The sequence below is a fragment of the Muntiacus reevesi genome, chromosome 20, assembly GCF_963930625.1.
Source record: "Muntiacus reevesi chromosome 20, mMunRee1.1, whole genome shotgun sequence".
In the NCBI taxonomy this organism is placed as follows: domain Eukaryota; kingdom Metazoa; phylum Chordata; class Mammalia; order Artiodactyla; family Cervidae; genus Muntiacus; species Muntiacus reevesi.
This window is the reverse complement of record NC_089268.1, coordinates 8,429,717-8,443,707: the sequence shown is the minus strand read 5'-3', so window position 1 is coordinate 8,443,707 and position 13,991 is coordinate 8,429,717. Positions and strand designations below refer to the sequence as shown.

Below are 13,991 nucleotides of genomic sequence, written 5' to 3'. Positions count from 1 at the left end.
GAAGCAGGGCAGATAATATCCCTGACCCCTTTGTGCTTAGATTCTAGTGGTTTGTAAATATCTGAACCTTAATCTCTGTCTCCTTCCTGCTACTCTTAACCTTCTCTGCAGCCCTCTGCACTTTCTCCCTCTGACTGTCGATTTCACACTCAGGCTACGCACTCCACGGCCTGGTGTTTCCTTATCCACTAAGGGACCCTACCGTGACTGGAGGGCTGGTTGGCTACTGCAGACTCCTGGGCTTCGCTTGTGGCTCAGCTGGTAAAGAATCTGCCTGCAATACGGGAGACCTGGGTTTGATCCCTGGGTTGGGAAAAATCCCCTGGAGAAGGGAAAGGCTACCTACTCCAGTATTCTGGCCTGGAGAGTTCCATGAACTGTACATGGGGTCGCAAAGAGTTGGACACAATGGATCGACTTTCACTGCTCCAACAGTAACTTTCCTGCTTCCTACAAAGGAGAGAAACATGATAGAGGGCAATGGAAGGAACATGGGCTTGGTGTGATCTGGGGAAGATCAGTCAACTTTCTGAACTTCAATTTCGTCCTTGAAAACTGGGACTACTAATCTCATTTCTAACGGTATACATACTCATGCTCATTTATGACTTTTAAAAAAATGTGTTTGGCCTGTCCACGCAGCATGTGGGATCCTAGTTCCCCCACTAAGGACTGAACCTGCACCCTCTGCTGTAGAATCCCAGATTCTTAACCACTGGACTTCCAGGAAAGTCCTCCCAGTCACTGTGAAAGGACTCTGGACACTTTAAAGGGAATACACTTTTCTAAATGTTTACTGTTGTTACTCTTTCTTCTAGAAGTACTATAATTTTGGAATAATGGAGTTGACTTCCTACTAAAGTGTCACCAAATACATTCTCTTCTTTCTTCCCACCATGAAGAGAAATCAGAGAAGCCTCTTTTCTTTGTTACTTTCTAACTTCTTCACCTTAAATTGTGCCTTTCCCCAAAAAACCTCCAGGTCAGGATGGGGGATGAGAACTGAACTGTATATATAGAAAAGCATAAAACTCAGCATTTTCATTCTCTGATGCCTACCGTGATTGATTATAAAGTACTTCCTCTTTCTTTTCCCATGAGCATGTCTCTACCAAATATCTTCATGTTTATTCATGTTAAAGGGGCTTCGCTGGTGGCTCAGGCAGTAAAGAAGTGAAGCGAAGTGAAAGTCGCTCAGTCATGTCTGACTCTTTGTGACCCCATGGGGTGTATGTAGCCCACCACATCTCTGTCCAAGGAATTCTCCAGGCAAGAATACTGGAGTGGATTCATGTTGATGTTTGGCAGAAACCAACACAATTCTGTAAAACAATTGTCCTTCAATTATAAAATAAATAAATTTAAAATAAAAAATAAAAAAGAATACAGGAGTTTCTTTTCCAAGGAAGCCATTTCCTTCTCCAGGGCTTCCCACTAGTGAATTTGGCTGCAATGTGGGAGACCCAGGTTGAATCCCTGGATTGGGAAGATCTCCTGAAGAAGGGCATGAAAACTCACTCCAGTATTCTTGCCTGGAGAATTCCCTGGACACAGGAGCCTGGTGGGATACACTCCATGGAGTCACGAAGAGTTGGACATGACTAAGTGACACTTTCACTTATCTGTGTTATCTGCCCTGTGAAACTTGCTTTCAGCTAACTATAAACTTTCAGCACTAAATAATACAAATTCTATCTTCAAAATTATGTTTTAGTCCTTTAAAAACTTCTTTTTAAAATAGAGAATTTGAGATAGCTAAGCATATGCTACCTTTTTCATATTTCACAACTTTAAATTTTTTGGTAAATCAGGACCTGAAATAGATGTGTTGCTTTAAGCATGTCTGCTTTTAAAACGCATATGGATGCTTCAAAACTGCAGTTGATAAGCAAGAAGTTATGCCATATGTTCAAAATTAAGAGGCCTAATTTATTTTGGTTTGATCTTAGTGAACTATCTATGATTTTAATCTCTTCTTAGTAATTTGGAGTTTCTGTGATCATATCTTAAAAATGTTGATACATCTTTGGCTGAAGGAGGCACTCTTTAAGAAATACATTGTAATTGTCCTTGCCTTTATGGACACTGATGTTTGAAATTAAAACTAGGAGAAATGCTGTCTTTCTGATTTTAAATTGTTCTAAGCTTCAGGCAGGAAGGGAAAGCTGAAAGTAAGTGCTGCATTTAAAAACAAGTGTTGTTTTCCCAAAGAGGTGGGGAGAAGAAAAAGAAGATGGAGTTAAAGGCTCCATAATTTCCGCCAGCGGTGCTCTGAGTTCCCACGGGCACAGATAACTATGTGGGGGTGCTGAGGGGAAGCAGAAGCAAGGGGAAAGTGGATTTTCACCCTTCATTACTAAACAACCAGAAAGGAAGTAACTTTTGAAAACCAGAATGGAACAAAAGAGCCTCAGATGTGCCAGCATTAATGAGAAGAGTCCATATGCCTTCCAATGCCCTTTGGCATTAAACAAATGGAAGCAACTTTTGCAGTTGAACAATTTGACTTGATGGCTAAATAGAAAGTGGGCTTTTTCTAGAGTGATGAATGTATCAGGTATTGCCAAAGCATTATTTTTCAGATGCCTCTGTCAATATCTAATTCTGCAGGCTCTAGTTCTTTTAACAAACGCAGCTAAATGAATTTATTCACTTCCTATTTGGTAATTTTTCTCTAATGAACAAAGATATTATTTGCTTCATAACTTCTTGTCTTGGAGTTTTGCAGGATATTATAACATAATTCCTTTTTAAAAACCAACCTCTTAAATAAAGCTTATTTTGAAAAAGTTGTTCTATGTATTTTTATGTTGAAAAAGAAAATTCTCAAGTGAAAAGCACTGTATGGATTTTATGGGAAATAACTCTGTTTTCATATCTTGCTGATAGAAACATATACAAGAGAATTTTATGGTTCTTGTTCTTCCCTCAAATACTAGAACCTTATAAGATTAATCTATTTAATGCTAAATCAGCGTAGAATGTGATGTTCATTGTCAGGAATCATCTAGAATAGTGATCTCCAAAGAAAAAGGTACCAACATCAAGATAATTCACTGGAAGGGAGGTAGGGTGCAGGCCAGACACGATAAATATTTTATTAATGCCTGTTTTTTAAAAACCTTTAGGTTTAGGAGCTATGGCCTATGGATCAGATCTGATCCACTATTACTTCTATATAGTTTCAGTGGCACACGGCCACATCTATTCATTTATGTATTACCTGAAGCTGCTTTCATGATATCATAGCAGGAGTAATTATGACAGAATACAAGGTTTGCAAAGCCTACAAAATATAGTATCTAGGCATTTACAGTAAAAGTTGGCTCTGTACTGAAAACAGTAAGAAAGATTTTTTTTAGCATTTTATTTTTGTATTGGAGTACAGCTGATTAACAGTGTTGTGATAGTTTCAGGTGGATATACATGTATCCATTTTCCCCCAAACCCTCCTCCCATCCAGGCTGCCACTTAACATTGGGCAGAGTTCTCTGTGCTGTAGAGCAGGACCTTGCTGGTTATTCATTTTAAATATGGCAGTGTGTACATGTCGATACGAAACTCCCCAACTATCTCTCCCCACCATTCTTTCCGCCCGGGGAACCATAAGTTCGTTCTCTAAGAGTAAGAAAGAGTTTAAGCTTTGTTGACGTGTGTGGTTTTACATTAGTCTCTTTTGTAGGACTGAATTTGGACACTTGCAACTCACGTATATAGTAAGTGAGATTTCCCAGGCAAGGGTCAGGGGCTCTCCAGCTTTCTGCAATGGACAGAAAGTCCTCAGCTGGTTTTTATAGAAGTTTGTGTGCCCAAGTGGATGCAAGATTTATCATTTCAGCTATTTTTAAATAAATAATCTTCTTACAGTAAGCAAATAACTTTATATTAATAGCTTCTGCAAAATAATCTAGATTGAATATACCACTATTCATATAGAAAATAAATAAGAAACAATAAGAAGTGACCAGAGGTCATATAACAGCTAGGTCTAGGATAAACCTGTTGTCAGCCATAACTATAACTTATAAACACTGATAACATACTGGAATTTTACAAGAAGTAGGCCAAATTTGGAGTAGCTCAACTGGAATTCTACAACCTTCACTAGCTTTGTTCGTAGTGATGCTTCCTAAGGCCCACTTGACTTCCCATTCCAGGATGTCTGGCTCTAGATGAGTGATCACACCATCATGATTATCTGGGTCGTGAAGATCTTTTTCGTACAGTTCTTATGTGCAAGGAGATCCCACCAGTCTATCCTAAAGATCAGTCCTGGGTGTTCATTGGAGGGACTGATGTTGAAGCTGAAACTCCAATACTTTGGCCACCTGATGTGAAGAGCTGACTCATTGGAAAAGACCCTGATGCTGGGAAAGATTGAGGGCAGGAGGGGAAGGAGACGACAGAGGATGAGATGGCTGGATGGCATCATTGACTCAATGGACATGGGTTTGGGTGGACTCTGGGAGTTGGTGATGGACAGGGAGGCCTGGCGTGCTGCGATTCATGGGGTCACAAAGAGTCGGACACGACTGAGCAACTGAACTGAGGCCAAATGTACAATTATTAATTTTTTACTTTTTATTTTTAATTGGAAGATGATTGCTTTACAGTGTTGTGTTGGTTTCTGCTGCACAACAGCACGAATCAGCCATGAGTGTACACGTGGTCCCTCCTTGAGCCTTCCTCCACCCGCCCCCAGTCCCACCCCTCTAGGATGCCACCGAGCGTCAGGCTGGGGTCACTGTGTGATGCGGCAGCTCCCCACCAGCATCTGTGTCACACACGGCCGTCTATCTATGTCAGTGCTGCCCTCTCAGTTTGTCCCACCCTCCCCCTCCCTCGCTGTGTCCCCAGGTCTGTTCTCTGTCTGCGTCTCTATTCCTGCCCTGCAAATAGATGCATCAATGCCATTTTTCCAGATTCCCTAATGCATGTTGATACCTGAAGTAAGATTGTATGCCTGCTTTCATTATATTTTAAAGTTTTATTGGAGTATAGTTGATTTCCAGTGTTGCATTAATTTCTGGTATACTGCAAAGTGATTCCGCTATACACTAAATTCTTTTTCATATTCTTTTCCATTCATAGGATGTTGAATATAGTTCCCTGATCTGTAAACAGTAGGACCTTGTTGTTTGTTGATTCAATATATATAATAATTTGTGTCTGCTAATCCCAAACTCTCGGTCCATCCCTTCTGCACCCCCTCTCCCTTGGAAATCGCAAGTCTGTCCTCTATGTCTGTGAGTTTGTTTTTGTCTTGTAACTATTTAATTATTAGCATACCTAGCCCTCAGCGTATATTGTTTGCTTTGAATTTTAAATAATTATTATGGCATCATAATTAGCAAGGCATTTACAAAGTAGGCATCTAGGACTTGGAGATGCTGTACAATTTTTGGGAACATTTAAAGGCAGTTCAGTTCAGTTCAGTTGCTCAGTTGTGTCCGACTGTTTGCGACCCCACGGACTGCAGAATGCCAGGCTTCCCTGTCCATCTCCAACAGTGGAGCTTGCTTGTTTAAAGTCAAGGGGCACTAAGTATTAAAGTTTTCCTTAACTAAATGACGGAATCTTTTCTGAGGAACCTTAATAAAGAAGAAATTAAAAATCCAATTTCATTGGGGATACATATATTTTTTCCTATGGCAGTAAATATTGTAATGTGATACATAGAAAACAAAAGAATGATGAACTGAAATTTACTCCTTTGTATCATATGCCTTTAGAACATGCATAGAAAACACCTCTGAATGTTTGAAAAAGTAATGAGCAAATTACATTATATTGGAGTTTTATTATGCAGCTGGATCAAAGTATAAATGTAAAAATATTCTCATTATAGCATTTGTGTTCTAAATATGAAATACTTAAAGGAAAATTAAGTCAGAATATATATATTTTTTAAATGAGTGCTTTTAATAAAATCATTGTTCTTTGAGAAAGCTGTGAAGGTATAATCAGCAATATAGTATATATATATAAAATGGACTGTGTTATGAAGTTGCAAATTATATAAATATTCATAGATAAACTATGATGAAAAGGAAGATGTAGATACACATACAGACTATATATATTACATATATGCTTATGATTTTATACGTAAAGACTCCTATATATAGGAATAGGAATATAGGGACATGGATATAAAAGATATTTACATAACTTACAATAATGAGATAGAGAAGAACCAAGAAAATATTTTGGCTCATCCAGAGTTGTTCAAGTTATCTCCTTATGGTAAACTATTTTAAAAAGTTCATGATGCATTATGAGTGTTTTTCAAAACTGTAAATGAGGTTCTTGACCATGACAACTATCAAGTTAGCCACGAGTCACGTTTTATCACCCTGATGTCACCTGGAAGCAAAAAGGAGGAGAACCAAACAGGAAACAGTGAGGTGACAACTGAAGGAGCTGAGATCAGTGCCAGGTGTGAGCAGACGTGAATTTGGCAGGAAATGGAGTCAGGTTACAATCAGTAAACACCCTGGTTGAATGTGTGGATGCACCTTATTATGCAGACCTCAACCACTTGTCTTTACACGGGTGCACATGTTGGTGACAAAAGATCCCTGACTTGATTCTGTTCTGGGATGTAGGAGAGGTGAGGCTATACAGTGAATCACAGAGTAAGTCATATTTGTAGGAGGCTCTCTCTGGGGCAGCCTGGACATAGGTACGTTGCCATGTAAAATACTGTACAGGTTACAGTCTTCATTATTTAAGGAAAAATAAAGGCTATACAGACTTACACCCCAAAGCCTGTATCTTTGGAGCACAAAGACAATCCCAGGTAACTGTCCTTTCCTCATGTAAACCTCTTGCAAAAACTTACAGTCCAGGAAAGATTCATTTACCATGGAGATAAACAAAATTTTTATAAAGGGAAAAGAAAAGCCTGCCAGGTTGGATAACAAACAAAAACTGGGACTGTAAAACCCAGTGAATGAGAAGAGTTGAGGATGACAAAGTTTTGTTCTAGATGCTACAAGCCAAAAGAGGAGAGATTATAATCTTCATATTGGGAAGGTTGACTCCTGGCCAAAATTTTCTTCAGTTCAGTTCATTGCTCAGTTGTGTTCAACTCTTTGTGACCCCATCGACTGCAGCACGCCAGGCCTCCCTGTCCATCACCAACTCCTGGAGCTTACTCAAACTCATGTCCATTGAGTCAGTTATGCCATCCAACCATCTCATCCTCTGTCTTCCCCTTCTCCTCCCACCTTCAATCTTTCCCAGCATCAGGGTCTTTTCCAGTGTGTCAGTTCTTTGCATCAGGTTGCCAAAATATTGGAGCTTCAACTTCAGTACAGTCCTTCCAATGAATATTGAGGACTTATTTCCTTTAGGATTAACTGGTTTGATCTCCTTGCAGTCCAAGAGATTCTCAAAAATCTTCTCCAACAATCCAGTTCAAAAGCATCAATTCTTCAGTGCTCAGCTCTCTTTATGGTCCAACTCTCACATCCATACATGACTACTGGCAAAACCATAGCTTCCACTATACTGACCTTTGTCAGTAAAGTAATGTCTCTGCTTTTTAATATGCTGTCTAGGCTTGTCATGGCTTTTATTCCAAGGAGCAAGACTCTTTTAATTTCATGGCTACAGTCACCATCTACAGTGATTCTGGAGCCCAAGAAAATAAAGTCTGTCACTGTTTCTAGCCGGGAGAAATATCAATAACCTCAGATATGCAGATGACACCACCCTTATGGCAGAGAGTGAAGAGGAACTAAAAAGCCTCTTGATGAAAGTGAAAGAGGAGAGTGAAAAAGTTGGCTTAAAGCTTAATATTCAGAAAACTAAGATCATGGCATCAGGTCCCATTGCCTCATGGGAAATAGATGGGGAGACAGTGGAAACAGTGTCAGACTTCATTTTTTTGGGCTCCAAAATCACTGCAGATGGTGATTTCAGCCATGAAATTAAAAGATGCTTACTCCTTGGAAAGAAAGTTATGACCAACCTAGATAGCATATTAAAAAGCAGAGACATTACTTTGCCAACAAAGGTCCATCTGGTCAAGGCTATGGTTTTTCCAGTGGTCATGTATGGATGTGAGAGTTGGACTGTTAAGAAAGCTGAGTGCCGAAAAATTGATGCTTTTGAACTATGGTGTTGGAGTAGACTCTTGAGAGTCCCTTGGACTGCAAGGAGATTCAACCAGTCCATCCTAAAGGAGATCAGTCCTGGGTATTCATTGGAAGGACTGATGCTGAAGCTGAAACGCCAATACTTTGGCCACCTCATGCGAAGAGTTGACTTGTTGGAAAAGACCCTGATGCTGGGAGGGATTGGGGGCAGGAGGAGAAGGGGACGACAGAGGATGAGATGGCTGGATGGCATCACCAACTCGATGTGCATGAGTTTGAGTCAACTCCGGGAGTTGGTAATGGACAAGGGAGCCTGGTGTGCTGCGGTTCATGGGGTCATAAAGAGTCGGACACGACTGAGCAACTGAACTGAACTGAACTGAATGGGACCAGATGCCATGTTTTTAGTTTTTTGAATGTTGAGTTTTGAGCCAGCTTTTTCACTCTCCTCTTCCACTTTCATCAAGAGGCTCTTAAATAGAATTTCCTTATATAAGACAAATAAGACCCTTTTATATGCCAAAAGGTAAACTTCACATGGAAGATAAAATCATTAGTGCATTTAACCCAAGAATGTAACATCAACACTCATAAAGCAAAGGCAAGACATAAGGTGAGAAAAAGTGAAAATATATTGGTGATAAAGATCTCACTTTTCAGATTATGATAGATTATATAGGAAACTAGGTAAAGATAGATCCTCTTAAGTAAATTGAATTAATATATATGTAGTTCAACTGTATCCTACAACAAAATATAGCCAATGTTATATAGTAACTATTAATGGAGAATAATCTTCAAAAATTGTGAATCATCATGTTGTACATCTATTAACATTGTTAATAAAATATACCTCAATAAAAATATTAATTGCCAAGAAAAAAATGATAGAGAAATTTCTCTGATCACAAAAGTTTTTTAAGTTAATAACAGATTTAGAAAACACAAAATTCCTGTCAGCTATATATTGTAAAATTTGCTTTTCAACAAATTATTTCATTAAAGAAGAAATTAAATGTAAAATTTCTACCTGAAAAAATGATAATGAGACAATCATCTATTATAACTTATCAGATGTAGTTAAAATAGTCCTTGGAAGAAAATTTATAACTCTACTTCAATAAATTAAATTAATTTAAAAAAGCTTTCAAGGAAAAAAAGCTGAACCCAGACTATAAACCAGAGCCTATGCAGTTTCTCTTTTCCTAGGCACTGTCAACCATCAACAACGATGCTGACTTTTTCTTACACAATTATTCTTTGTGCTTACTACTCAATTTTCATATTAACCACTTTTCACATCAATTAAGGAATGTAATTAGTTGATAAAATAATGAAGCTGTTGATGGAGAAATAAAACATAATTAGAATACATTTTAATCTACAAGTCACCTTTAGTGGGCAAATACTATGAGACTCCCATTAAAATTGCACATCAACATGACTATTATTTAACAATAATAATGTTAGAGGCACTAGCCAATGGGATTAGACAAAAGAAAATCCTGAAAATTGTACAAACTGGCAAAGAAGATCTAAATTTATGATAGTCCTAGTTGATTTGGCATTTTAGGTTATATACATGGGACTTCCAAGAGAAGCACTGAATGATGGTTATAACCAGTGAGATAACTCAGTAATGTGGCTCCTAGGGAATCCATAACTTTCATGTACTGAAATGTCCCTGAAGTTTTGTCAAATGGAAAAAAAAATATAAGATTCAGAACATTGTGTATAGATTGCTTCTTTTTAATAACTGTATCTTATAGTCTGTACATGTGAAGTGAAATGTATATTTGTATTTGCTTGATATTTAAAATAAACATGAAGTGAAAAAACAGAAACTAATAAGCCATTCTGACCGGTGTGAGGTGATATCTCATTGTAGATTTGGTTTGCGTTTCTCCAATAATGAGCAGTGTTGAGCATTTTTTATGTGTTTGTTAGCCATCTGTATGTCTTCTTTGGAGAAGTATCTGTTTAGGTCTTTTTCCCACTTTTTGACTGGGTTGTTTGTTTTTCTGGTATTTAGTTGTATGAGCTGCTTGTATATTTTGGAAATTAATCCTTTGTCAGTTGTTTCATTTGCTATTATTTTCCCCCACTCTGAGTGTTGTCTTTTTACCTTGCTTATAGTTTCCTTTGCTGTGCAAAAGCTTTTAAGTTTAATCAGGTCCCGCTTGTTTACTTTTGTTTTTATTTCCATTACTCTAGGAGGTGGGTCATAGAGGATCTTGCTTTGATTTATGTCATCAAGTGTTCTGCCTGTTTTCCTCTAAGGGTTTGATAGTTTCTGGTCTTACATTTAGGTTGTTAATCCATTTTGGGTTTATCTTTGTGTATGGTGTTAGGAAGTGTTCTCATTTCATTCTTTTACATGTTTTCCCAGCACCATTTATTGAAGTGGCTGTCTTTGCCCCATTGTATATTCTTGCTTCCTTTGTCAAAAATAAGGTACCCATAGGTGCATGGGTTTATTTCTGGGCTTTCTATCTTGTTCCATTGGTCCATATTTCTGTTTTTGTGTCTGTACCATACTGCCTTGATGACTGTAGCTTTGTAATATAATCTGAAGTCAGGAAGGTTGGTTCCTCCAGCTCCATTCTTCTTTTTCAAGGCTGCTTTAGTTATTCGGGGTCTTTTGTGTTTCCATATGAATTGTGAGATTTTTTTGTTCTACTGTGAAAAATGCCATTGGTAATTTGATAGGGATCACATTGAATTTGTAGATTGTGTTTGGCAGTATAGTCATTTTCACAATATTGATTCTTCCTATCCAGGAACATGGAGTATCTCTCCATCTGTTTATGTCATCTTTGATTTCTTTCATTAGTGTCTTATAATTTTTTTTGTACAGTTCTTTTGTCTCCTTAGGTAAGTTTATTCCTAGATATTTAATTCTTTTTGTTGCAATGGTGAATGGTGTTGATTCTTTAATATCTCTTTCTGATTTTTCATTGTTAGTATATAGAAATACAAGTGATTTCTATGTATTTCTTTTGTATCCTGCAACCTTGCTAAACTCACTGATTAGCTCTAGTAATTTTCTGATACTATCTTTAGGGTTTTCTATGTACAGTATCATGTCATCTGCAAACAGTGAGAGCTTTACTTCTTTTCCAATCTGGATTTCTTTTATTTCTTTTTCTTCTCTGATTGCTGTAGCTAGGACTTCCAGAACTATGTTGAATAATAGTGGGGAAAGTGGACACCCTTGTCTTGTTCCTGACTTTAGGGTGAATACTTTCAGTTTTCCACCATTGAGAATAATGTTTGCTGTAGGTTTATTATATATGGCCTTTACTATGTTGAGGTAGGTTCCTTCCATGCTCATTTTTTGAAGAGTTTTAATCATAAATAGGTGCTGAATTTTGTCAAAGGCTTTTTCTGCATGTATTGAGATGATCATATGGTTTTTATCTTTCAATTTGTTAATATGGTGTATCACATGGATTAATTTGCATATATTGAAGAATCCTTGCATCCCTGGAATAAACACAACTTGATTATGCTGTATGAGCTTTTTGGTATGTTGCGGAATTCTGTTTGTTAAAATTTTGTTGAGGATTTTGCCTCTATGTTCATCAGTGATATTATCCTATAGTTTTCTTTTTTTGTGTTGTCTTTGTCTGGTTTTGGTATCAGGGTGATTAACTTGCTTAAATATTTTAAAAGTATATTTTGAAGTAAGTTTTTAAAGTAAGTTTGATCCCACTGCAGGAGGCATAAATTCAGCATAAATTTTAGAAAACCCAATTAGTGACTTAATCAATCATGATTTTGACAAAATCACTTTGGCTAACAGAAAATAATATTAATTGCATAGTTTTAAAAGCTGAAGTTTCCTGTTTAGCTGAATGTCATTTTGAGTAATGTGCATTATTTTGTACTAAATTTCCATTTCACATAGTCAAATACATTCATTATTGCTAATAGAACAGAAAAATAATGAAATAATTGAATGCATTCTTGACCTCTTGGAATATATCATATTCTTTTGAAAATTTAGTCATTACTGCATTGAACATCTGCTCCATTAGGCATTATGCTTGATGCTGAGGTTACAAAAGTGAATAAAACAGATTTCATTTTATAAGGTTTATGCCCTAAGGGATTTTATTGTAGGATAATCACTGTCAATTTATTATCTTACAGTAGAGATTTCAGGAATATAAGAGGTTCTTAAAAAAGATCTGCAAAATAGTAACCCTTTTCTTTTATAATAAATATGTATATAGGCCCTTTTTTTGGGTTTTCTTTGTCAGTTTGCGACTTCCCCCCATGGTGGTTTTCTTGCTCCTTTCACATAATTGAAAGGTCTCACCTACTAGTTCTTACTTCCTTCGAGACTTCCACAGGTATCCCTTTCCAGGGGTGGAAAAACCCTCTTTTGAGTTTTCTTTGTCAGTTTGAGACTCCCCCCACCATGGTGGTTTTCTTGCTCCTTTCACATAATTGAAAGGTCTCACCTACTAGTTCTTACTTCCTTCGAGACTTCCACAGGTATCCCTTTCCAGGGGTGGAAAGACCCTCTCTGTTTACAACCTCATTGCCTCTCTCCTCTACATTTGAGCCCCTCTGTTTGATCTCCAGTTTCTCCCCAAAATAAGACACTTCCTGGAATGAACATCTTCGTTCATTCTTTCTAGATTCACCTCTCTCTGATTTCTTTCTCATACTCAGCCCAACCCAGAAACTCATGGCACTATGGCTTATATCATGAGTTGATATTCTCTATGATGCCATCCCATTTTCGCCCTCCAGTTTTTTCCAGACCAAATCACAAGTACTTTTAAGTTAATTTCCACTCTTACCTCTTCATTAGAGACTTTAGTCCCATCTTCCCACCTTTGGGATGAGTTCTGTCCTTAAACAAATGTGGTCCCATGAGGAGTCACTGCAGATACTAGTTCAGTTCTGCAGGAGAGGCTGGGGGTGGGCAACCTACAGAAGTTACTGGAAGAGACAGACAATGCACTGTAAAAGCAGGAGTCTTGTGAGGATTGAAAGTGTAAGGAGGGATTTACTTCCTGTTAGTAAAATATTCTGAAGCGATGTCCACAGTGTGTATGTGTGTTAGTCACTCAGTCTTGTCTGACTCTTTGTGACCCTATGGACTGTAGCTGGCCAGGCTCCTCTGTCCAAGGGATTTCCCAGGCAAAAATACTAGAATAGGTAGCCATTCCCTTCTCCAGTTGATCTTCCCAACCCAGGGATCGAACCCAGGTCTCCTGCATTTCAGGCAGATTCTTTACCATCTGAGCCACCAGGGAAGCCCAGCATCAATAGTACTTAGACTCAGTTTCCAGTAAGCATGACTTTTGCCCACTAACATCCTCTTTATGCCTTTCTTCTTCCCAGGATGTGCCTGTCCCTCCCAAGCCTGTTTCTCTCCATCCTTTATATCAGACTAGACTCCATCCTCCTGCTCAGTCCCTACTGCGACCACAGACCCTCCCGCATGCTGACTGTCTTACCCCCGGACCCTTCAGTCACTTGTCCTCCTTCTCCCTGAGTGATGAACAGGAGAATTCTCACACCTTGTTTAGTCACAACGCATATAATAAGGTGAGAATGCCCCATGCTCTGAACTTCTTCATGCTTAACTTTTAAATGTGGAGGAAACATATATGACAAATATTGAAGTATATTAAGAATATTAAATATTTATGGGAAGCCACATGTCTTTGCAAAAAGATAATAATTGACCTTGGGAAAGTATGAAATATTTGTTTCCTTTCAGAGTCATTTCCTGATTTGCATTGCTTATTGTTTCATGCTGTAATCCCAAAGTGGAAATCCCAAGACATGTTTCAAAGCCTTACAAGAGGCCATTATTAATTTATCTTCTAGTCTCAGTTCAAAGCTCTTAAAATGTCTCAAAAT

At 37.9% G+C, this 13,991-nt stretch overlaps 1 protein-coding gene across 12 annotated transcripts in view; it reads left to right on the top strand.

The window, feature by feature from the left end:
• The window catches only part of MLIP (muscular LMNA interacting protein), a 276,627-nt gene that overhangs the window by 226,299 nt on the left and 36,337 nt on the right, over positions 1–13,991 (top strand). For 9 of the 12 annotated variants that reach the window (XM_065912877.1, XM_065912882.1, XM_065912874.1 and 6 more), the window contains one exon: positions 13,467–13,673. The exons of the other annotated variants lie outside the window; for them this stretch is intronic. In XM_065912877.1, the coding sequence (XP_065768949.1) occupies positions 13,467–13,673 (207 nt within the window). The remainder of the gene's footprint in view (positions 1–13,466; positions 13,674–13,991) is intronic. 12 annotated transcript variants of the gene reach the window in all.